The following is a 24,086-nucleotide window of genomic DNA, read 5'->3' on the forward strand; positions in this document are numbered from 1 at the left end:
ACCCAATCAAAAAATGGGCCAAAGAACTAAATAGACATTTCTCCAAATAAGACATACAGAGGGCTAACAAACACATGAAAATATGCTCAACATCACTCATTATCAGAGAAATGCAAATCAAAACCACTATGAGGTACCATTTCATGCCAATCAGAATGGCTGCGATCCAAAAGTCTACAAATAATAAATGCTGGAGAGGGTGTGGAGAAAAGGGAACCCTCTTACACTGTTGGTGGGAATGCAAACTAGTACAGCCACTATGGAGAACAGTGTGGAGATTCCTTAAAAAAACTGGAAATAGAACTGCCTTTTAACCCAGCAATCCCATTGCTGGGCATACACACTGAGGAAACCAGAATTGAAAGAGACACATGTACCCCAATGTTCATCGCAGCACTGTTTATAATAGCCAGAACATGGAAGCACCCTAGATGTCCATCAGCAGATGAATGGATAAGAAAGCTGTGGTACTATACACAATGGAGTATTACTCAGCCATTAAAAAGAATACATTTGAATCAGTTCTAATGAGGTGGATGAAACTGGAGCCTATTATACAGAGTGAAGTAAGCCAGAAAGAAAAACACCAATACAGTATATTAATGCATATATATATAATTTAGAAAGATGGTAACAATAACCCTGTATACGAGACAGCAAAAGAGACACTGATGTATAGAAGAGTCTTTTGGACTCTGTGGGAGAGGGAGAGGGTGGGATGATTTGGGAGAATGGCATTGAAATATGTATAATATCATATATGAAACGAGTCGCCAGTCCAGGTTCGATGCACGATACTGGATGCTTGGGGCTGGTGCACTGGGACGACCCAGAGGGATGGTATGGGGAGGGAGGAGGGAGGAGGGTTCAGGATGGGGAACACATGTATACCTGTGGTGGATTCATGTTGATATATGGCAAAACCAATATGATATTTAGAGTTAAAAAAAAAAAGTTGTTTGGCACAAGAAATACCTTCCTCCTAGTTTTGCAATTTAGCTGTCATGCTAGATAGATTTGGGTCACATTAACCACTGATATTAAAATCATGTTAGTTGAAAAATACTTCAGAAAACTTATTTCATACTTTCAAAGACATCAGAAACAACTAACAGCTGAGATTAAGAATGAGATTATGTTTGTCAGTGAGCATCCAGGATGGGGCCAGATGTTCATAGTTTGGGAAATTAGGTATTACAGGTAAAATAAGACTATCCTCTGTATTTTAAATGCTCATCTATTAAAAAAGAAAAATAGAGCTACTTTTATCTACATGGAAGGAAGACAGAGATTTAGAACTTATAATACCACACATATACAATAAATGATACTTTTGTAGAGGTAAACAGAGGTGCAGTGCTATTAAATTTGCAGCTTTTTCCTTCAGGGCTAAGTTGAATTTTGGTGTTCATTTTATTAGGGTAAGTAGAGTTCAAGGAAGAAGTACTGTTTTTAAAAGGATATTTTTCATTATGGAAAATTTCAAACATGTAAAAGTAGAGGGGATGAAGTAATGAATACTCATATATGCATTACTCAGTTTCAAAAAAATGCCAATATCTGCCTAACTTTGTTTGTTTAGGACTATAGATTTTATTCAGAAACACCCTGAAGGAGCCTGCCAGCTAATCCAGAGACCCCATCAAATGTTCTTCCAGCTTAGAATATTTTAAACTTCTAGTCAACAAAAGCGAGTGCTTTTATATTTCTCAAATGGATAAATTTATGGTCTGAGACTAATGGACTTTGGTTCATTTCCAAAAGATCAGGGCATTAGATTGAATTCATATTTAATTGATAACAGCAGAAACTTTGATACATTGTTCTGTATTATAGATTTTACCATATTAAGTCATCAGTTTTTGTAATATGAGTGCACTCTGACAATATGTTATGTTTGTGCAAATACTTCATGTTTGTGAAAATGTGAGAGCAGGAAGAAGAGGATTTGAAGATTTGCAACTCGTTTACAGATCAAGTCAAACAAACAAGCTCAACATAGATGCACAGAAGCACATGTACATAATTGTGCGTTCATACCCCAAAAGCTGAAACCAAGTAACCATGATGTCTTGACCCTGCTCCAAGCTTTGTTCATCTGTTTACTGTTCTCTGCTCACTGGCCTTCCCACCCAGATCTCTCCCTGCTCCGTATGGCTCACCCATTTCAGACTGATGTTTTTAGTGTGCTGACCATCTTGCCCCCAGACTTTAGCAAACGGTGCCTGCACAGTGCTGCACCCACTCCCTCTCCACCTGCCCCGTGCCCTCCACCATCTCACTGTCTCCGTCTCCCTTCATCTCATGTGACACCTCTGTGATGTCATGATCAACACATCACCACATGTGGTCCTTCCATTGTGCTCGCTGCTTCAAGACTTGCATGTTTGGTTTAGCTATTCCCTTCACCGGGAAAGATCTTCCCTTTTTCTTTCTGCAAAATTCTGACTCCTCCTTGTAAACCTAGCATGTGGTTCCCTCTGTGACACCTCCCTGCCTCCCCTCCATAGTCAAACACTCCCTCCTTTCTGCTACTTTTCCACTTCATAGTTTTTCTTTTGTTTTCTATGAGTGTGTCTGCTTGTTTGAAATTAAATACCTCTATATCTGCCCTTCTCAATAGTCAGTGTGTATCTCCAAGGTCAGATTCTTATTATTTTTCAGATTTTTCTTCTCCTCTGTTAATACTTAGAGAGCTATGAACCTAACACTGTGCCCAGAAAAATAGTAGGAACTACATAACATTTTCTTGAATTGAGTAAAGACAATCCTTTTCAATGGCTAAAGTGAAAGTGAAGTTGCTCAGTCATGTCCAACTCTTTGCAACCTCATGGACTGTAGCTTACCAGGCTCCTCTGTCCATGGGGTTTTCCAGGGAAGAGTTCTGGAGTGGTTTGCCATTTCCTTCTCCAGGGGATCTTCCCATCCCAGGGATCGAACCCAGGTCTCCCGCATTGTAGGCTGACGCTTTACCGTCTGAGCCACCAGGGAAGATCTTAGGTACTGAGTAAATGATTAGCCTCTTAAAGCATCTTCTACTGACCTAGATCATGGGTTGTTCTAGGGCTCACATACATGCTGTGGCGTTTTCCTCACTAGAGATCTGATTGCACTGCTGTCTCGGGTCTGAAGAAGTTCCAAGTGGGTTTCTGAGGTTCTGGATGGTTTGAGAAGAACAGTCCTTTTCTCATCTCCAGCATTTGGGTGTTGAAGGTCAGGTTGTAAATTATGTTTGACTGGTGATCTTTCCTGGGTCAGTAGCCTTTGACAGTCCATCCAGTGGACTGCATAGGGTGCATGCTTGCCTGCCTGGGTTTCAAGTTTAGTTCTTGGTTGCTGCCTGTGGACTCCAGGCCGATGCCTTAGACTCTGAGTTCCAGTCTGTCCACCCATTTAATAGGGCTCAGTGCCTTTTAGGATGGTGTTAGGGGTGAGCAAGGTGATGTGATGATGCAGGTTTAGTGTTTAGGACAGTGCTCGGCACAGAGTGAAAGGCCTTGTGTCTGGGGAACTGTGTATAGAGGAGCACCCAGCGCCTGTCTGATGTGTTCAAGCACCAGGGCTTCAGAGTGTGACATACATGGTTTCCTTATTGCATGATCTGGGCATGTTTAACCTCTGCCTCTTTTTCTTATCTTAAAACAGACATCATAATTTGATTTAGTTTATGGGGTGAGAAATAAATATGAAGCACTCAACACAGAACCTACTGTATAGTAGGAGCTAAAAAATGGTGATTATTATTATAATTGAAGGGAAAAAAATGCCTACTGTTATAATGACAGAGATTACCCAGGATGGTAAAGAAGGAGCAACTTTTAAAAATGAATGCCTAACCAGTCAATCCTAAAGGAAATCAATCTTGAGTATTCATTGGAAGGACTGATGCTGAAGCCAAAGCTCTTATACTTTGGCCACCTGATGTGAAGAGCTGACTCATTGGAAAAGACCCTGATGCTGGGAAAGATTGAGGGCAGGAGGAGAAGGGAGCGACAGATGATGAGATGGTTAGATAGCATCACTGACTGGATGGACAGGAGTTTGAGCAAACTCCAGGAGATAGTGAAGGACAGGGAAGCCAGGCATGCTACAGTCCATGGGGTTGCAGAGTTGGACACAACTGAGTGACTGAACAACAGCAACCGTGCAGACAGCTGTTAGGACAACCTGTGCCACAAGGACCTACAGCAACGCTGGATCTGCCCTTTACACCAAGTAGCTGAACCGTAGTTAATAGGCAACTGTCGGTTCTGGGAATGTCCCAGAAGTAAGTAAATTCCTGACCCTCCCTCAGATGATCTTCAGGTGGTTGTTCTCAGCAGGAACGTGAGAGGAAGTGACAGGTAGGAACGTTTCTCTGTTCCTTTTTAGCACCTACTTCAGGTCCTGCGTCTCTGGAAACCTCAGTGAGATTCTGACATGAAAAAGTGGTTCTGTTTAGGGATGAAGGTTCCAAGATGCTTGTCCACAGCAAACACAGGAATGTGCTTCACAAGGTTTACAGAAGAAGCCGCAGGAGAGGGTGTACAGGGGAAAGAAAGGAGAGAGAGAGTGAGGGGAGGGAGGGGGCAGAAGAGGGATTGGTCCCTTGTGCCTCAAGGAAAGTCAGCGTTCACGGAAAGTAAACGTGCTATCAGGCCACCAACCTGACCACCTAACAGGCTGCTCCCGGGGCAGGAATGTAAGAAGAGCCACAGGTTGGAGGCCTTAGTGTCAAGGTTTGCGTATTTGTTACCCTGGATACGACTCCAGTGGATAAAATAAAATTCCAGGAGAGAAAGAAGCATAACCACAAATATGTTTTTAATGGATCAAAAAGTAATTTGCTTGTCTTGCTGTCCTCATTACCCGCTTCTGATGCTAACTGCAGCAGCCTTATCTCTGAGGCAGTGCCCAGCTGCTGGGCCACCCTCGGACTATTGTCATTGCCCGCAGGGTCTCGTGCTGGACTCAGGAGCTCCCTGTGGGGTCTTCTCTATCTCCGCCCCAGATCCATACATTTCTCATGGAAGCAGTGTTGCTGGGGAAACTGCAGAAGGTGCTGTTACTCTGTGAGGCCGGTGACAAGTCTCAGTGCTGGTTCTGCAAAAAGGTGGTGTCAGGGAGCTGAGGTGGCATCCGCATGCACCTTCCCCAGTGAAAGGTAGCTGCCCTGCAGACCTGGGGGTGGGGCGCGGCCACTCTGGGCTGCTGGTGCTCATGGTGGGCACGGGTGCTGGGGTGCACACGGCAGAGGTGCTCGGACTGCACATCAGAGAGCAAAGGGAAGAAATCCCATGCTTCTTGATGCTTCCTCGTGGAAGAATATACAGCAAGGTCGAACCAGGGCAGAGAGAAAGCTCACCAGGTGTTGGTTCCTTGCATGAGTTAAGTGGGGAGAGGCGTGGCTGAAACACAAAACCCAGCGACGGGGAGGACACAGACACCTCCTGCGGGAATGCGCATCTTCTCAATTGAACACCCACATCCTTATGGCTGTATTTTATTTCTATACCTGAACACTTCATTTTTCTGCCTTTTGTGCGTAAATATGGAGTGTGTTCTCAGTCACTCAGTCGTGTCTGACTCTTTGTGACCCCATGGACTGTAGCCCGCCAGGCTCCTCTGTCCATGGGATTTCCCAGGCAAGAATACTGGAGTGGCTTGCCAGTTGCTTCTCCAGGGGATCTTCCTGACCCAGGGATTGAACTCACATCTTCTGCATCGCAGGTGGATTCTTTACCACTGAGCCACCTGGGAAGCCCATAGATAGAGTATACGGCACTGAATTTCTACTGTTCACACATAAGAGTTGGCTGCTTGAGGTTTGGAGCAAGCAAAATTTGCATCTGCATCAGGTAAACGTTCAACTGACTATGAATTGAAGTAAATATTCTTCTTTACTATAGTGATAGGTGATTCAGTGGTAAAGACTCCACCTGCCAATGCTGTAGATGCAGGAGACACAAGTTCGACCCCTGGGTTGGAAAGATCCCTGGAGGAGGAAATGACAACCCACTGTAGTATTCTTGCCTGGAGAGTCTCATGGACAGAGGACCCTGGCCAGACTACAGTCCATAGGTTCGCAAAGAGTTGGACATTACTGAGTACACACACGTGGTAGATAGAGTCTTCTTCACTATTTGTATTAGTTTCCAGTGAATGCTCTAACAAATTATAGGCTTGGTATTTTGCAGACTTGGTGGCTTGAAGCAGCAGAACTGTATTCTCTCATAGGTTTGGAGGCTGTAAGTCTGAAATGCAGGTCATCAGGGCCCTGACATCTCAGGGTCGCTCTTTCTCGTCTCTTCTAGTGTCTTGGCTGGTCAGATGCTGCTCAAAGCCTGTGGTGCCCCCAGGTTTGAGTAGCTCCAGCCTCTGCCTCTGTCATCACAGGCTGTTTCCTGCTTATCTCTGTGTCTCTGTGTCGCTCCTTCTCTTCTGATGAGGACCCTAGAGCAGAGGGCTGGCTGGCCTTGCTCCAGTCTGACCTCATCTTAATCAGTTACATCTGCTGAGTGCCTCTTTCCATGTGATGTGGTCACATCCTGAGGTTCTATGTGGACGTGAACTTGGGAGGCACCTTTAGTTCATATACTATTTGAGTGGAGTACTATCCACTACAAATTTATTAGCATTAAATTAGGGATCTCTAGACTTTTCTGTTTATCATCAAACTTGTAGTGTTTTTGGACATGTGCCTGTGCATGTGTGTAGACTTTTAATAATGAAATAATTTTTAAAAAGCCAGCAGCTACTTCTTAATAGAAATGATGTCTTTTATGAATATATGCATGAACCCACTTTACTGCGGAGGGTCTAGGTCCGCAGACAGTTAGCAGCAAACTAAGCTAAGTAAGCAGCAAAGTTTTTCAGCCTCCAGTCGAGGAAGCTCTCAGTGTCGCCTTCCATTCCTCCCAGCAGGTTTGGGAAGTGGCCTTGACAAGAGCTCGTGCAAGCAAGTTATTGGAAATAAAGGTCTACCCTGGGCGATTCTAAATAGGAAGGGATTTATGGATGCAGAAACTGAAAAGTTAAATACAAATAAATGACATTTTAAAACAACTACCTAACTGGACTTGTCAGGGCAGAGCAGCACAACTAGCTCTGTCCTCATAAAACCAAATCGTGGGGCGGTGGAGGGAGGAGACCCCGAGGCATTTTACCCTAAGGACTGAGGAGAGGCAGCCCCAGCGGGCTCTCCAGGCTGAGGCTGCAGCCAACGCTTGTAAGTGTTCCAGCCTCATTTCTAGCATGAGGCCTTTTTTCTTTTTTGAGAAAGGTTGAGATCATTTCCTTTGTGTAAAAGTGGAAGGAAAGCAGACTCCGAAAGGTGTCCACTCTGGACAGCACAGTGTCAGCAGGTCCTGGGTGCTGTCCGCAGCTGGAATGCCAGCACTGCTCCAGCCCAGGCTGACCGTTTCCCGACGCTCAAGGCCATCTTGCTGACTGTGCGATAGGGGGTCTGCTGTTCCATGAAGGTAGCTCACCTCCCTGCAGGCCTGTGAGGCTAGCGTGTGGGCAGAGCGGAGAGGAAGGGCCCACCCCGCCTTCAGGACCGTCTCTAGTCAACTCCCCGCCCTGCAGCGGGAGTTGCTGGGGCTGCAGGTTGGGGCGGCTGACAGGTCAGGAGGCTGCAGACTCGGCTTCTCTCTGCTCCCTGGCCGCCCCGTGCCCTTCTCAGCTCCGACGCACTGCCTGGAGCCTCTCAGGCTCTCACCAGTGTCTTTACTGTGAGCTAAGAAGAGGGCTGTCCCCTCTGCCTGGAACCTGCCCTCCAGCCTGCGGCTGGGCTCAGTAAACCTTTACCAAAGCGCATGACACTAACCCGCTACTTCTGGGTCACGTTTCTGTGTTTACATCTAGCCTACCTCTTCCCGCTCTCAGAAGACTTTTCTCAAGTTCAGATCCATCGCTTTTCTGTTTTTCTGTTCAGCATCCTCCATGTTTCTTGAAATAGAATAAGTTAGAATTGTGTGTGTTCACCTGAGCCTAAGGGCATGTGCTCATCAAGACACCCTAAGTATTGTGGGAAATCACATGAAACAAGGGGCTGGAGATTAGAGCACGGGACCTAAAAGGTTTAACTATGTCTCGACTTTCCTGGTAGCTTAGTGGTAGAGGGTCCGCCTGCAGTGGAGGAGAGGCAGAAGACACAGGGTTCAATCCCTGGGTCAGGAATATCCCCTGGAGAAGGAAATAGCAATCCACTCCAGTATGCTTGCCTGGGAAATCCCACAGGCAGAGAAGCCTGGTGGGCAACAGTCCATGGGGTTGTGAGGAGAGTCAGATATGCCTGAGTGTGCACATGACACACACACACACACACACACACACACTGCTTATTGAAATACAGACCCTTCGACGCCCAGGGTGAAGTGCTGCCCATGCCACAAAGCTTTCTCCCCTTGTCCAATCAGAGGGGAGCTCATCTCTGGAAAGTTCTCCAGCCTTTACTCAGACTTCCACATGGTGCTGACACCTGCCAGTGGCCACCATCCTTGTGAACCGTTTGCCTCACATGCTAGATGATAACCGTCCTAAAAGCGGGGTCACACGCATTTGTTTTTATTCTTCAACATGGATTCTTACACCAAGTAGGGACTCAGCCAGTTGTAAAAATGGAAGGAAGGAGGGAGTAGCAGGAAGAGAGGGAGGAAGTAATGGAAAGCACAGTGGAATCCCAGGTTGAAAGAAACCTCACAGGTCACCTAATGAGTCTTCAGATGTGTCATTAAAAATTGTTTATGTATTCTTTGCTTTCAAACTAGTTTAGCCCATGTTGTTGTTGTTCAGTCACTCAGCCAGTGTCCAACTCTGCAACCCCATGGAATGCAGAACCCCAGGTTTCTCTGTGCTTCACTACCTCCCAGAGTTTGCTCAGATTCATGTCCATTGAGTTGGTGATGGCATTCAGCCATCTCATGCTCTTTGGCCCCCTTCTCCTCCTGCCCTCAATCTTTCCCAGCATCAGGGTCTTTTCCAGTGAGTTGGCTTTTTGTATCAGGTGACCAAAGTATTGGAGCTTCAACTTCAGCATCAGTCTATCCAATGTGTATTCAGGATTGATTTCCATTAGGATTGACTGGTTTGATTTCCTTGCAGAAGGGACTCTCAAGAGTCTTCTCCAGCACCACAGTTCAAAAGCATCAATTCTTCAGTGCTCAGCCCATGTACAGATGATTTCATTTTCCCTTTCTGGAAAAGAGGGGGGAATGATGAATAACATGGATAAGAAAGGAGGTTAAAATTTTGATAAGGTACGGAAATACAAAATACTATTTTTGTAGGGGAGAGAAAATAATAAAAATTATCATGAGACAGTGAGCAATCATTTAACTCTACTGATTTTTTTTTTTCCCCAAACGAGGCCACTGTTAATCATTTCTTGCTATTCTGAGCATGTATTTGTGCTGCTGCTGGCTCCCGGACTCTCTTTGTCAGTTTGAGCCAGTCCTTGGTACGAAAGTGATAAGTGGCGATGGTGGAAACTGACAGAATGAGGCACAGGCAGAAGTTCTGCTCATCTCTCGGATTGGCGTGGAGACAGCCTTCTTACAAGCATTTATGTTCCTTCTGCCATTTCCCGTGTGAATGAGTGGTTGCCGTATCCAAAATGTATCTCAGACACTATCTAATCTCTACCACTTTCTCACGCTCCCGCCCTACCCAAAACAGCCCACGTGTCTTAGGGCAAGATCATGCAGATTTCCATGGCTTGTTGACTTGAATCATAAAAGGCGAGAAAAATTTTGTTTGTGTCTCCTAGTTGTCCCAGTGAAAGGGAGTTCCCTGGTGATGGGAGCAGTGTTGAAGTGAGCTTCTGCCGTGGCTGCGTAATGGGTATGGTGTGCTTGGGCAAGCAAGCTCCTGCTGTTTGCTTTTAGTTACATGACTTTGACATCACGGTGCTCCCCTCCAGGCTCACTGCTCCAGTACTCCCGTCTGTTCACTGACTTCGGGGGGATGTTCAAGTTCTGATGTGAAACGTGGTTCTCGGTTCTCAACAACTGGCCTTGGCTAATTGCTCAGCTCCTTCTGCAGGACTTGATGGGGTAGAAACTGAAGGATGGGCTAGACAGGTGCCCAGGCAGGAAGATAGAAGCACATGCCGAAGGGAACACTCATGTCCTGCAAACAGTTCTCATCTAGTGACTAAAATCTGTCCTGTCCTGTTCACTAGAAATGATACATGAGGAAAGAGCTGATGGCTCTTTTAAAAATACAACTATCTTTTTAAAATATTCATAGAAATGATAGCCACTGAAGGGAATTAAGAGTTAACACTTTTGGGCTTCCTTGGTGGCTCAGTGGTGAAGAATCTGCCTGCCAGTGGAGGCACGGGTTCCCCACATGCCACGGAGCATCTAAGCCTGTGTGCCGCAACTACTGAGCCTGTGGTCTGGAGCCCGCGAGCTAGAACTACTGAAGCCCATGCACCCGAGACTCCATGCTCCACAACAAAATAAGCCACCGCAATGAGAAGCTTGTGCACTGCAATTAGAGAGTAGCCCCTGCTTGCCACAACTAGAGAAAAGCCAGCAATGAAGACCCAGCACAGCCAAAAATAAACACTAAAAAAAAACCGAATAGTTTTGGTGATTTCAAGCCTTTAAGAATCTAAACCTGGAGCTGGCTAAGGGAGTTATTTTTAGGAAGCATCTAATGCTCAGAGGTCTCTGTGGCTTTCAGAGTCAGAGTTTGTTTTCCATTCAAGTACTAACCAGGCCCAACCCTGCTTAGCTTCAGAGCTTGTTTTAGTCCAGCAGTTTCTGAAGGAAAAAAAAAAGAGATCACAGTAGAGACTTCCCATAAGTGGACTACACAAGACTAGAGTATGATTTTTTTAAATATTAATTGGTCAGTCAGTAAACTCAGGTTTGGTTGCAAGGATGAGAAATTCATTAAAGCTCATTTTAGAAATGGCAATTTTGAAAGTACCTCTCATGGAACCCAGCTTCAGGAAATAAAGCTGGACTTGGTAAGCTGGAAAGTCAGCAGACAGCCAGTCATGCTCTCTGGATTGTCAAGGTGTCACTTCACTGAAAGTCTGCTGTCTTATCTCTGGAGATGAGCTGCTTCTGGAATGTTCTTCTCACCCATCTCTTTGGGTTGCAGTCACCTTGGGTTCTGGAACCCCAGCCAGCCTTAACAGTACGGGCACTGTGATGCCTCCTGGGGCGGCATTCTCAGATCACCGTTTCTGTAACTCTGAGGTCAAAATATTTAGAGAGAACACCTGATTAACTAATCTGTCCTCCAGTTGGCTAGGTTGAGAGGCAGGTCATTTGGTATAAACCTTGCTCTCCAAGGGTTGTTTCTTCTGAAAAGAGGGGCCTGGGTGGGAGAGGGCCATCGCCTGAATTACATTGGCTCCATCACCAACTATGTACAAGGTACTGTATTTGGCAATGAGAGAGTATAATAGTATAATATACTTTAATAGCTTATATATAGTATAAGTATATGTATTTATAATATAATGTATAATATATATAATATATATGTAATATGTATATATGTAAAATATATATAATGTATAATATATACAGTGCATACTTATATGGGGCTTCTCAGGTGGCGCTAATGGTAAAGATCCCACTTGCCATTGCTGGAGACACAAGAGATGGTGGGTTTGATTCCTGGGTTGGGGAGATCCCCTGGAGGAGGGCATGGCAACCCATTCCAGTATTCTTGCCTGGAGAATTCCATGGGCAGAGGAGCCTGGTGGGCTACAGTCCTTGGGGTCACAAAGAGTTGGACACCACTGAAGTTACTGAGTGAGTGAGTGAGTTTATATAGTGTATATAATATATACTCTAGTATATATTATAGTATAGCATATATAGTATAAGAATATAACAGCAACTCATATTTACTGACCATTTATCACATGTTGGCACACATCAGATGATATACTTGAATATGTGTGTTTAATCCTGCATCCTTAATGGTGTAGGTACGATCATTATCTATAATTTACAAATGGGGAAACTGAGGCTTAGAGGTCAGGAACATGGTTCACATGTCAGTGTTGGAGCCAGGCGGTCTGACTCCAGGTAGAATTCCAATGCACATGAAGCTGGCCTGGTCCTGGCCTATGAAGGAAGCTGTGGAGACAGTCATCTGGCTGCAAAGATGGATTCTCTCTGATGCCACGTGTGCATGCTCGGTCATGTCCAACTCTTTGCAACCCCCCAGACTGTAGCCCCCACCCCCCAGGCTCCTCTGTCCATGGGATTCTCCAAGCAAGAATACTGGATGTATACATAAGCCAAAACAAGAAAGATAACATAACAAAAGGCTCCATAAATGCATAGAGGAGGAAGAGAAAGAATACCGTGAGCTGAGGGTCAGAAGGAAAGCGGTCTCTCCCCGCCTTTGAAGGTGCAGAGAGGAGCGGTGCGACAGCTGGGCAGCAGGTGTGTGTCCACAAGTCCCCTTCAGCCCCACCTGTTAGCATCCTCCAGTGATTTCAAGGCCACTGTGGTCAAGTCAGTCCCACAGCTTGGCCTCTGAATTCCTAAGCATTCTCAGATCGAAGGACTCCCTCACCCCAACGTAGTGATCCCCCGACAGAGCACCCCCCCGTCCACCCTGCCGTGTGTTTCCCAGCAACGCCCTGTGCCCCAGCCCTGTGGCATCTGCTCTGTACATCTCGGCCACTACCGCTCTCTCTCCCCATGGTGCTGTCCCAACCTCTTGCTGCCCATCAGGCGTCTGCTCACTGACCAACTGTCAGCCCAGTCAGCACCTCTTTGTTGAAAGGTTTTTGTTCTTAATTCTTTGTACTTGCCAATTCTGGCCACTCAGAGTCAGTCAGTCTCCCCTCCGGCTCCTGTAACACCTGTAAGCATCTGTCGCATCACCTGTGACTTTGCACAGTTACGTCTTTGCATACTGGTTTCTTCTTTGACACTGAGAACTCCTTCAGCTCAGGTGCCCCATCTGTCCTGTCCTTCTTGTATCTGCAGCACTCAGCAAGGAGCCTGGCACACAGAAGACTCTTTCTGAGTGTCTACTGCCTGGGAGGATGGATGGAAGAAGCGTGGCATAACTGTAACAGTGGTTCTTACGGGATAATAGTAACGTTTATGTACCGCTTAGTAAGACATCAGTGTTTCCACCTCCCCACACCTTGAGGCAGGTGATCTAGTCAAGGAAACTGAGCTCACAAGGCCAGGAAGTGGTGAAACTGGGTCTCTGAGCCTAGCCTTCTTCTGCACAAGCTGTTTCTAACTCGGAGGCTGGGCTGATTTAGAGGGATGTGGCCAGGACCAGCTCCTACTCCCCACAGGCACATTTCCCAAGGGGGGTTATTAGCCCTGAATTTTAAGGTAATGTGATTCTTTTTGGAGACGCTGAGGGAAAGCTACTAAAGGAAGCTACGTGAAAGCAAGACAGAGGCCCACCCTCAGGATGTACTGAAATGGTGGCACCTACCTTTCTGTGCCAGATACCCTTGGACCACAGGGAAGCCACCCTCTGGCCCCTCCAGGCATCAGGCTCAGGGTTTTGGGCTGCTTTTGGCCCTGTCACAGCCCATCCTGAGCAGTGACCGTGGTGGGCAGTGGGCAGGACTGAGCCGCAGGTCTGCTGCTGCTACTGCTAAGTTGCTTCAGTTGTGTCTGACTCTGTGCGACCCCAGAGATGGCAGCCCACCAGGCTCTCCTGTCCCTGGGATTCTCCAGGCAAGAACACTGGAGTGGGTTGCCATTTCCTTCTCCAATGCATGAAAGTGAAAAGTGAAAGTGAAGTCGCACAGTAAGTGTCCGACTCTTTGTGACCCCATGGACTACAGCCTACCAGACTCCTCCGTCCATGGGATTTTCCAGGCAAGAGTACTGGAGTGGGCTGCCATTGCCTTCTCCAGAGCCGCAGTCTAGTGGTGCTTTATTCTTCAAGCCACAGTGATGGTGTCATTTCCCACGGGTATGAGTAAATGGTAGATTGAACTGTGCTTGATTTTATAAAAAGCTCTTTCTATAGTTACCTTTTAACTTTCAACATCAATGCAGAATCAAACTCATTGTAAACATAGAGAAAAAATAATAATTTTATCTCCTTTCTGCTCTCTCTTTTTTCTTTCCCTCAGATGGCTTCCATTTATGTCTCAGGGCATAATCCATGCAGAGATTGACTTGGTCTTCAAGGTGAGGATCAATGACAGCTGCAGTAGAAGAAAGTATAAGCTGACTTTGGTACAACGAATATCAAGGACACTCCCAGGTGTCCCCAGAGCATTCCCTTCCACAGCTTACGTTTCACATCAGATTATACACAGAAGAGTGTGTAAGGTGTGTCTGGGCAATGCACAGGCACTCCTGTGAGTTAACAATCAACCCAAGGATTTGCGTCCATTTAAGAGTTAAAGTCACACCTTTTTTTTCCTATCACTTATAATGTCATTAAACAGATCTATTATTAACTGCACTTCACTTTTATTTTTGCAGAAATACAAATAAATCATCAACCTGAAATACAAGAAGCAAATGCTGTTGCCACTTTTTGTCTATTTAATCATCTGGAAATAATTTATTTCTGTTCCAAGATTACCTACCTCAAACAATTTTTAGTATATTCTGAGTTTAAACTATTGACTAAAAAACACTTAAAATGGTTGTAGAAACAGGTATTAAGTCATGGTCTGATTTATAAAGAAACTAACAAAAGCCACGTTAGCCACAGATGCTTTTTCCCTTCAATAATTTAAATATATGGGAAAATAATTATTTTTCAAAAGGTTAATTTCTATTAATTATACTCTTTCTTTTTTTTTTTACCACTATCTTTGCATACTGATTTCTCAGTTTTATTTTTAAGTCTTTTGAGTTTAGCTTTTTCTATTACATCTTCTTCAAATCAACCTGTGACTGTTATTAACATGTTTACATTTTAAAGCTGATCCAAGTGGGGTCGGTAAATACATATTCCTTAATATGCATGTCAAGTCATCAAACCTCTATGTTTTCAATAGTGTTTGTACTGTGTATGATAATTTGAAACTAGGCAGGGTTTAATGCTGACATTGTTGTATTCATGAAATCCTATATTGACCAGGATGGCCACTGAGATGAAGACATGACATTCAAGCTGATAATTATCTTTATTAATATTAGAAACTTCATTTTGGCTTATATTTTACTTTTTGTTTTTTAGTTATTTATAGAGGAAAGGCTGTATGTGTATTAATATAAACAGAATTTTACTAATGTACTGAAATCTCTTAGTAATTTTAAGGAGTCTTAAAAGGTTTGTGTCTTACAATAAACCTTTAAGCAATAAAGCTTGGAATGACATTCTAAGTGAAAAATTATCCATTAATTCCAGAACTTGGCAAGGCATATAAGAATAATAAAAGCTAAAGTTTTAAGCTGAAAACCCCAATTAAAGATGAAAATGTTGGAATTCTTTTGTTAATAATATTAGCCATGTAACCAATATTGTTTTTATTGTTCATGTCCGACTCTTTGCGACCCCGGGGACTGCAGCATGCCAGGCTCCTCTGACCTGCACCATCTCCTGGAGTGAGCTCAAACTCATGTCCATTGAGTTGGTGATGCAATCTAACCATCTCATCCTCTGCTGCCTGCTTTTCCTCTTGCCCTCAATCTTTCCCAACATCAGTATCTTGTCCAATGCGTTGACTCTTCCCATCAGGTGTCCAAAGTATCAATGTAAGTGATACCAAATAGAGTGAAGTTACATTATATAGTAGTGGTGCTTACCTAGGAGTTTGGTAGATAGAGTTAATCAGTGTAATTTTGATTAAAATAGACTATTGTAAGATTTTTTTTGGTTATTATTTCAGTGGTTTCCGTTTATTCTTCTGGCCTCATTAAAATGTCTTTGTTTTTTTATAACACAAATGTGGATTAATCACAGACCTTGGTTTGTGAGACACCTTAATTATTTGTGAATGATCTTCTTTTATTTTATTTCATTTTTAAATTCTGAAGAATATTAAAGAATTTGATCTTTAATATGCCTTGGGTTACCAAAAGTGGGGTCCCTGCTCCATTTCAATATAATTCTTAGAAATTCATTAATAGACTTAGAGTTATATGAATAAGCTAAGTTATGGTGTGAAAAGACCTTGAGAAGTTAAGTAGCCTAATCTGATGAGGCAGGGCTACATTGTGGTTAAGTGTTGAGGAGCAAACTCAACAATGAGTATTAGATTTTGAAAGCATATGAGGCACATTTATGTAATTCATGCCTTTTTATGCTGCCGCAGTAGGAAGAAAGTAGACCAAGAAGCTATTTCAGTGTGATGGTAGCAGGAAAGTAAAAGGAGGGATCAACTGAGTTAAGTTCGTTTTGGGGTGATTAATAATAAATATGATGATGTACAATCACTAACTCTGTGCCACATTTAGTAAACTCCCAAAATTACATAAAGACATGTTTTCCAAGCCTAGACAGCTTATAAATGCAAATATTTATAATTCTATAGGTGAAATCGTTGCCATGGTAAAATTGCATTTCTGAGTTAAACTGGACTAGGTCATGAGATAATATCTTTAATGTACTTTGTTGGATTGACTTTTCTAACTTGTCAATGCCTTCTGGGTACCTCTTATAGCTAACCACTACACTAAACCCTCTTGTTAATGCCAATAAATTTATATCTATTCTGCAATAATAAATACATTTGGTGGTGATGGTCTAGTCACTAAATTGTGTCTGACTCTTTGTGAACCCATGAACTGTAGCCTTCCAGGCTCCTCTATCCAGGGGATTCTCCAGGCAAGAATACTGGAGTGGGTTGCCATTCCCTCTTCCAGGGAATCTTCCCAACCCAGGGATCAAACCCATGTCTCCTGCATTGCAGGCAGTGTCTTTACCAACTGAACCACCAGGGAAGCTTATCAGAATTCAGTTCATTCAGTCGCTCAGTCATGTCCGACTCTTTGTGACCCCATGAATTGCAGCACGCCAGGTCTCCCTGTCCATCACCAACTCCCGGAGTACACTCAAACTCATGTCCATCGAGTCAGTGATGCCATCCAGCCATCTCATCCTCTGTCATCCCCTTCTCCTGCCCCCAATCCCTCCCAGCATCAGGGTCTTTTCCAATGAGTCATCACTTCACATGAGGTGGCCAAAGTATTGGAGTTTCAGCTTCAGCATCAGTCCTTCCAATGAACACCCAGGACTGATCTCCTTTAGGATGGACTGGTTAGATCTCCTTGCAGTCCAAGGGACTCTCAAGAGTGTTCTCCAACACCACAGTTCAAAAGCATCAATTCTTCGGTGCTCAGCTTTCTTCACAGTCCAACTCTCACATCCATACATGACCACTGGAAAAACCATAGCCTTGACTAGACGGACCTTTGTTGGCAAAGTAATGTCTCTGCTTTTGAATATGCTGTCTAGGTTGGTCATAACTTTCCTTCCAAGGAGTAAGCGTCAAGATTGCCAGGAGAAATATCAATAACCTCAGATATGCAGATGACACCACCCTTATGGTAGAAAGTGAAGAGGAACTAAAAAGCCTCTTGATGAAAGTGAAAGTGGAGAGTGAAAAAGTTGGCTTAAAGCTCAACATTCAGAAAACGAAGGTCATGGCATCTGGTCCCATCACTTTATGACAAATAGATGGGGAAACAGTGGAAACAGTGTCAGACTTTATTTTTTTGGGCTCCAAAATCACTGCAGATGGTGATTGCAGCCATGAAGTTAAAAGTCTCTTACTCCTTGGAAGGGAAGCTCATAAATATATTTAAATTATTAATAATTCCATTTCTAATAAGTCTTCTCAAGATACTATTGAATGATCTGAAGAAACAGCCATATCACGTGTGAATATTCATCACCTTTTCTTGCCCTAACATGCTATCTAAGTCTCTGGTACAATGTGGAGAAGCAGTAAAGGTAGCATTAGTAGTGAACACGTGTAGGATGTGCTGTGCTGGGGCTTTGTGATTCAATCTACATTTATGTAATCCTTAGAATAACGCATGGGATCCATGGTATCACTGTTCCATTTTACAGGTGATGAAGCTAAAGAACAGAGAAGTGTTTTTTTGTTTTTAACTTGCCTAAAGTCACACATGGAGAAGGCAACGGCATCCACTCCAGTACTCTTGCCTGGAAAATCCCATGGACGGAGGAACCTGGTGGGCTGCAGTCCATGGGGTCGCTGAGGGTCAGACACGACTGAGCGGCTTCACTTTCACGCATTGGAGAAGGAAATGGCAGCCCACTCCAGTGTTCTTCCCTGGAGAATCCCAGGGACAGAGGAGCCTGGTAGGCTGCTGTCTATGGGGTCGCACAGAGTCGGACACGACTGAAGTGACTTAGCTTAGCTTAGCTTAAAGTCACACAGATGGCAAGTAGCAAATTTAGGATTTGAATCCAAATGATTCGACTCCATAGTCTGTACTGTTCTTATTTAATGAAACTTTTTCTGACATCCCCTAGACACTAAGAAGGAGAAGGCAATGGCACCCCACTCCAGTACTCCTGCCTGGAAAATTCCATGGATGGAGGAGCCTGGTAGGCTACAGTCCAGGGGGTCGCTAAGAGTCAGACACGACTGAGCAACTTCACTTTCACTTTTCATTTTCATGCATTGGAAAAGGAAATGGCAACCCACTCCAGTGTTCTTGCCTGGAGAATCCCAGGGATGGGGGAGCCTGGTGGGCTGCTGTCTATGGGGTCACACAGAGTCGGACACGACTGAAGCGACTTAGCAGCAGCAGCAGCAGCAGACACTAAGAATGTGTGTATTTATGTGTGTATATATCATCTGTATCTTTGGATTTATTTTGTTGTATTATTTTTCTAACTTATTAGGCCATATTTTTGGATCTTTAGCTTTCAACCTTATTTCAGACCTAAGTGAAAGGATGTTTTTAACTGTCAGAGAAGATTATTATTTTTGTTGTTATTATCTGTAGTAATCTCTTTCCACCTAGAACTTTCATGGACATAAATCATGTTTCTGCTGAGCTTCCTTTGCTGACAGTTATTTGCTGGCCAACATTTCACTGAGGGTGCAGCACCTTTGCCCTCATTTCCAAAAGTCTCAAGCCCGGCTCCCACCCCTTGGGAGCCCAACACTTGGCCCAGTGTTGGGGGTGTTGGCAACACTTGGGGGTGTTGGCACCCCCACAACAACTCAGCTGTCTTGAGTGTGACTGCTCATCACTCAGTTTCTGCTGATGACTCCTTTTATTGTTACTATTATCTGGCATTAGGGGATTTTTTTTTCTTAACTTTCTTGGGAATGAAATAATGTACTAAAAAGTTTGGGGTTTTGAGCTTTTTGTGTATTTATTTTTGTCTTTGCAGTTTATTTGGAATCTAGTGGTGTTATGGTTCACAGGTGGCTCAGTCGTAAAGAACCCACCTGCCATCACAGGAGAGCAGGTTTGATCCCTGTGTTGGGAAGATCCCCTAGAGAAGGGCATGGCAACCCACTCCAGTATTCTTGCCTGGGAAATCCCATGGACAGAGGAGCCTGTTCTGCTGAGGCAGAAATGCCACTGATGAGAAGCTGGAATCCGGGCTGAGGTTGGTCACAAGAAACCTGGACACCTGACAGGAGCATGTGTTTACCTGTGATGCCATCTTACCTGCCAGCGACCCAGGTGTGAGGTGGAGCTGAATACACTCAGAGAGGAGCAGGGGACTCACGCTCAGCTGCACCAGAGAACAGTTGTCCCGCCTGAACAGGGACCTGTAACAGGTTCTGGCACACAGAGGAGCTGCTGAGCATCTTGGTTAATCGTGCAGATTCTACATCTTGATGACACCACTTACCTGCTGCATGGCTTGGGGAAATCAGTGTATTTCTCTGTGCCTGGTTCTGTCTTATAAAATGTAGATGATAATAGAAACAATGGGGTCTAGTGAGGATTAGGTCAAATCATATCCATAAAGCACCTACATAGACCCTGCTGCATCTTATATACCCAGTAGATGCTCTTTTTTTTTTTAATCATTCTTTTTTTTAATGGTCTTTATTTTTTTGTGGCTGTGCTGGCTGTTTGTTTCTGTATGTGGGCTTTCTCTAGTTGCAGTGAGCAGGGGCTACTCCCTTCTTGCAGAGCTTGGGCTCTAGAGCATCAGCTCAGTAGTTGTGGCCCCTGAGCTTTGTTGCCCCAGGGCATGTGGAATCTTCCCAGACCAGGAATCAAAACTATGTCCCTTGCATTGGCAGGTGGACTATTAATCACTGGACCACCAGGCAAGTCCTAGATGCTCATTTTCAAACTCTTCTTTCCCTGGTGATGAGATGCATCATGGGTCTAGAGCATCTGGCAGCATCCCCGCTGGACCAGCAGTGGGGCTGGAGCTGAAGTGGGCTGCACAGCAGTCCACTGCCTCCAGGGCTGTGTGAACCAGGGTGCCCTTCACCACAGCAATACACAGCGAGCAGAAGCAGACAAATGACAAAAGGTACACACCAAACCAATATCAGTATGAAATCCATAATAGATTCCTTGCTGATAGTGTTCTATGGTTGTTTTCCAGACTTAAAGTGGAGAAAACAAAGCATTGTTTGAAACCATTTTATTCTAGGAAGCATAACTGTTTCTAATTCAGAATCAAATTTATCTGAGCTCCTGTGCTAGTCAGCACGGAATTTCTCTATTGCTCTACGTGTATAATAGGATTAATGATATTTGCCTCTTGGAAGAATAAAAATATTTGCAAAGTACTTAAAAATTTCAAAAAAACCCTCATGATCCTCTTATGAGGTTGTATTTTGAAGGACTTGTGAGCTTGTATGCATAGAATTATTTGGAGATAAAATTAATCAAAATTAGAATAAAGTAATAATTTGTCTTGTTTACAGTATCTCTGCCAATCTCATTGAAATATATTTACACACCCTTCAAAATTTGGGTCATACAAGCTCAGAATTGTTTCTATTATCTTTGTGCTAACAACAAGACCAATTATGAGGTAAATAACAATGTCCTTGTCCTTTGTACAAAAAAACTACACTAATGACATATCATCAGAAAGACTTGTTCTTTGTTAATTGAGAAATATTATTATATTGTGCTGAAGCATTCTTAATAATACCTTGAATGTCCTTCCTCATCTATGAGTTCTTTACTTTCCAAAATACTTCTTAATGGATCCCCAAATGTTGTATGAATCTTTCACTCTTTTTTTTTTCCTGAGAGGCTGATCTGTGCCGTGTGTTGTACTAAACTTTGGGTACACAGGGTCATTTAAGATAGAACTGTGCCCTTCAGGGGTCGGGAGACCCAGAGAGGCGGCTTTATTTACACGTCGAAGGGCTGAAGTGTGTCCCGAGTCCAGGAGAGGCAGAGGGAGAAGGTTCATTCTAGTGACAGGCAAGGGCGTCTGGAAATGCCCGTTAGAGGGGGCGACCTCTGTGCTGAGCCCGGAGTCAAAGATGTTCACCAGGTGGGGGAGGAGAAAAGGTGAAGGAGGGACATCGTGCCCGAGCCTGGAGGTGGAAAGTGCCCTATGGACAGCTGCGGGGTGGAGCAAAGAGAAGCGGTCCTGTGAGAGGGGCCCTGGACTTCTGGAGCTGCTTTGTGCAGCTGCCGCAGGCTTGGGTATCAGTGTCATGAACAGAGTTGAGTTAAGCATCTGACAGACTGCCGATCTATGAAAGTAAGGTTAAAACACCGCCGTGGAAGTAAAGATGGAGAGAATCTGGTTTATTCTGGCGTCTCTGAAGGAGCCAAGGGATTGTGGGTGGAAGGAATTCTTGGATTCACCAACTCGAGTCTGGGGGACCCTCCTGTGGGGGCTTTGGGAGAGGGTAGATTTGGTCAACTTTAGGGCCCGCAGTTCCCTGTATCCCTCCTACTTGACACTCGCCCTCCACCAGGTAGCTCTGCACACGTCTCCTGCGTGGTAGCACCTGTCTTCGTAGACCGACCCGCCTTCCGCGGACCATAACCAGGCTGGTGGAGGTGCATCCGCGCAAGCGCACTGGGTATTGTTCCGCTCACGGCATTTCCTGTGGTTCTCGGGGACCAGTCAGAGGCATGTGCTGCTGTGTGTGTGTGTCATCAGGCCTAGCATGCAGGTCCCACAGTTTCTACTGTGCTTTATGTGACTCCACGGCAGGCAGCTTGAAGAGTTTTTCTCTCAATATGTGAACAAACAAGTACTTGCTAAGAGCTTAATTTACATGCATCCTCCCCACCTTTCTCTGAGTATTCATTCAGTGAATAGTTGCCAAGTAACTGCTAACGTGTCTAGACAAAAATGTTTCTATATTCCACCACAGGGGCAATTTTCTGAGCCGCAAAGTCAAGTGCATGAACCTCTGTAACAGAATGCACAGAAGAAGGTAAAAAGATGAAAGGCTCAGATCTAAGGAGGGGCCTTGAACTCCACCAGCTCCAGGCGCTTTGTTCATCAAAATAAGATAAGACATCTTTAAATTGCCCCTGAGATGATGGGATGGTTGTTGATGATCTTAGTTACAGACTCCCAGCCGACAGGACCTCATCCTCTGTTACGCTTGACCGCCTGGTGTGGGCTCGGCATCAGAGAGCTTCACTGCTGCGGGATTGATGGTGCGGTTGTCCACAGTGCACAAAATGATCCAATAAACCATTTTGGTTTGTCTTTCCAACTAAGCAATCCCAGAACAAGCTGTAGATCTTTTAAAAAGATGTTCTCTGTCATGCTCTGCTCGCTCAGCTCTCCTGTGCTCCCAGCATGAGGGCAGGGAGCTCACTCACCCACTATTGCAAATGCACCTTCTTGTCATCCCCCCTCTCCCAAGCCCAGCTTCCTTTGCTAGGTCCTACAAATAACATTCCAACCCTTAGAGGACTCCAGGATTCTTTCTTGAAAACATTTTAGCTCTTTTGACTTTGTTTTTCATCTTCTGCATTCTCACTATGATTCTGCTAGGATCTCCAAACTGTGTCACTAGTTCTGGCTTGAAAGGGTGACTCCTAGTGCAGAAAAGGCTTCACACTGAGTTGTGAGTATGTCTGTCATCCATCCCCACCCAAAGATTTGATAGTGATGCCTAACTATTTAGGCACTCCTCAGTCTTCCAGCCAAGCACCTAGCATTAAATCCCTTCAAAATATCTCTTGGCTTGAAAAGCACACTGCATATTTGCTTTGTCGTTAAAATGCTGTGCTGTGCTGTGCTCTGCATGCTTGCTGTTGTGTCTGACTCTTTGCAACCCCATGGACTGTAGCCTGCCAGGCTCCTCTGTCCATGGCATTCTCCAGGCAAGAATACTGGAGTGGGTTGCCATTTCCTGCTCCAGGGGATCTTCACTACCCAGGGATTGAAGCTACATCTCTTGCATCTCCCACATTGGCAGGTAGATTCTTTACTGCTGAGCCACCTAGGAAGCCACCTAGGAAGCTCATTAAAATGCTACAATTGTGCTAAAACTTTTCCATGGGCTACCTTCTAAAAGGGAGTCCATGATCAGCAATGATTTTAACACTTGATTTCACAAATGATTCATTTCAGAACTATTATGTAGAATTCCTCATTTCCTAACATCAGTATGGCCTTCTTCCATAATTGCATATGATTTCCTTTTTCCTTTGCAGAAGGAGATTTGAAGGTGACTATTGTCACTAGGGATCTTGAGAATGCCAGTGCCAAGGCAACAGTATCCCTTTATGTTTTTGGAGAAACAAGATGCTCAGGCCCTATTATTTTGGGATCTGGGAAACACCAGCTGTTTAACCCCAACAGTGCAGATAAAGTCAAGGTAAAATTGGTATAACTTTCTTACTAAGACACATTACAATATGCGTTCTCTAGGATGGAATAGAGAAGATTTTTTTTGTTTTGGTATTGTGTTTGCATTTTATTTACTTGGTAAACATGAAATCTTTTATCTTGAGGGAGCTGTGAAGCAAGAATAATGACAGGAATATAAGATTTTTGTTTCTACCCGATTTTTATTTGTATAAAGCCAACAAAATATAGCCTGCCAGGCTCCTTTATGCATGGAATTCTCCAGGCAAGAATACTGGAGTGGGTAGCCATTCCCTTCTCCAGGGGATCTTCCCAGCCCAGGGATTCAACCTGGGTCTCCTGCATTTCAGGCAGATTCTTTACTGTCTGAGCCACCAGGGAAGCCCATATGAACCTTCACTTCAGTTCAGTCACTCAGTCGT

The 24,086-nt window shown here is 44.4% G+C and overlaps 1 protein-coding gene across 1 annotated transcript in view; it reads left to right on the plus strand.

Annotated features, from left to right (window-relative positions):
* RP1 (RP1 axonemal microtubule associated) overlaps nucleotides 1-14,458 on the plus strand; it is a 105,131-nt gene extending 90,673 nt beyond the window's left edge. Inside the window, exon 17 of the mRNA XM_055546007.1 lies at nucleotides 14,075-14,458. Within this exon, the coding sequence (XP_055401982.1) occupies nucleotides 14,075-14,103 (29 nt within the window). The 3' untranslated portion in view covers nucleotides 14,104-14,458. The remainder of the gene's footprint in view (nucleotides 1-14,074) is intronic.
* Nucleotides 14,459-24,086: the final 9,628 nt, after the last annotated feature.

The sequence above is a fragment of the Bubalus kerabau genome, chromosome 14 (genome assembly GCF_029407905.1).
Source record: "Bubalus kerabau isolate K-KA32 ecotype Philippines breed swamp buffalo chromosome 14, PCC_UOA_SB_1v2, whole genome shotgun sequence".
NCBI lineage: Eukaryota > Metazoa > Chordata > Mammalia > Artiodactyla > Bovidae > Bubalus > Bubalus kerabau.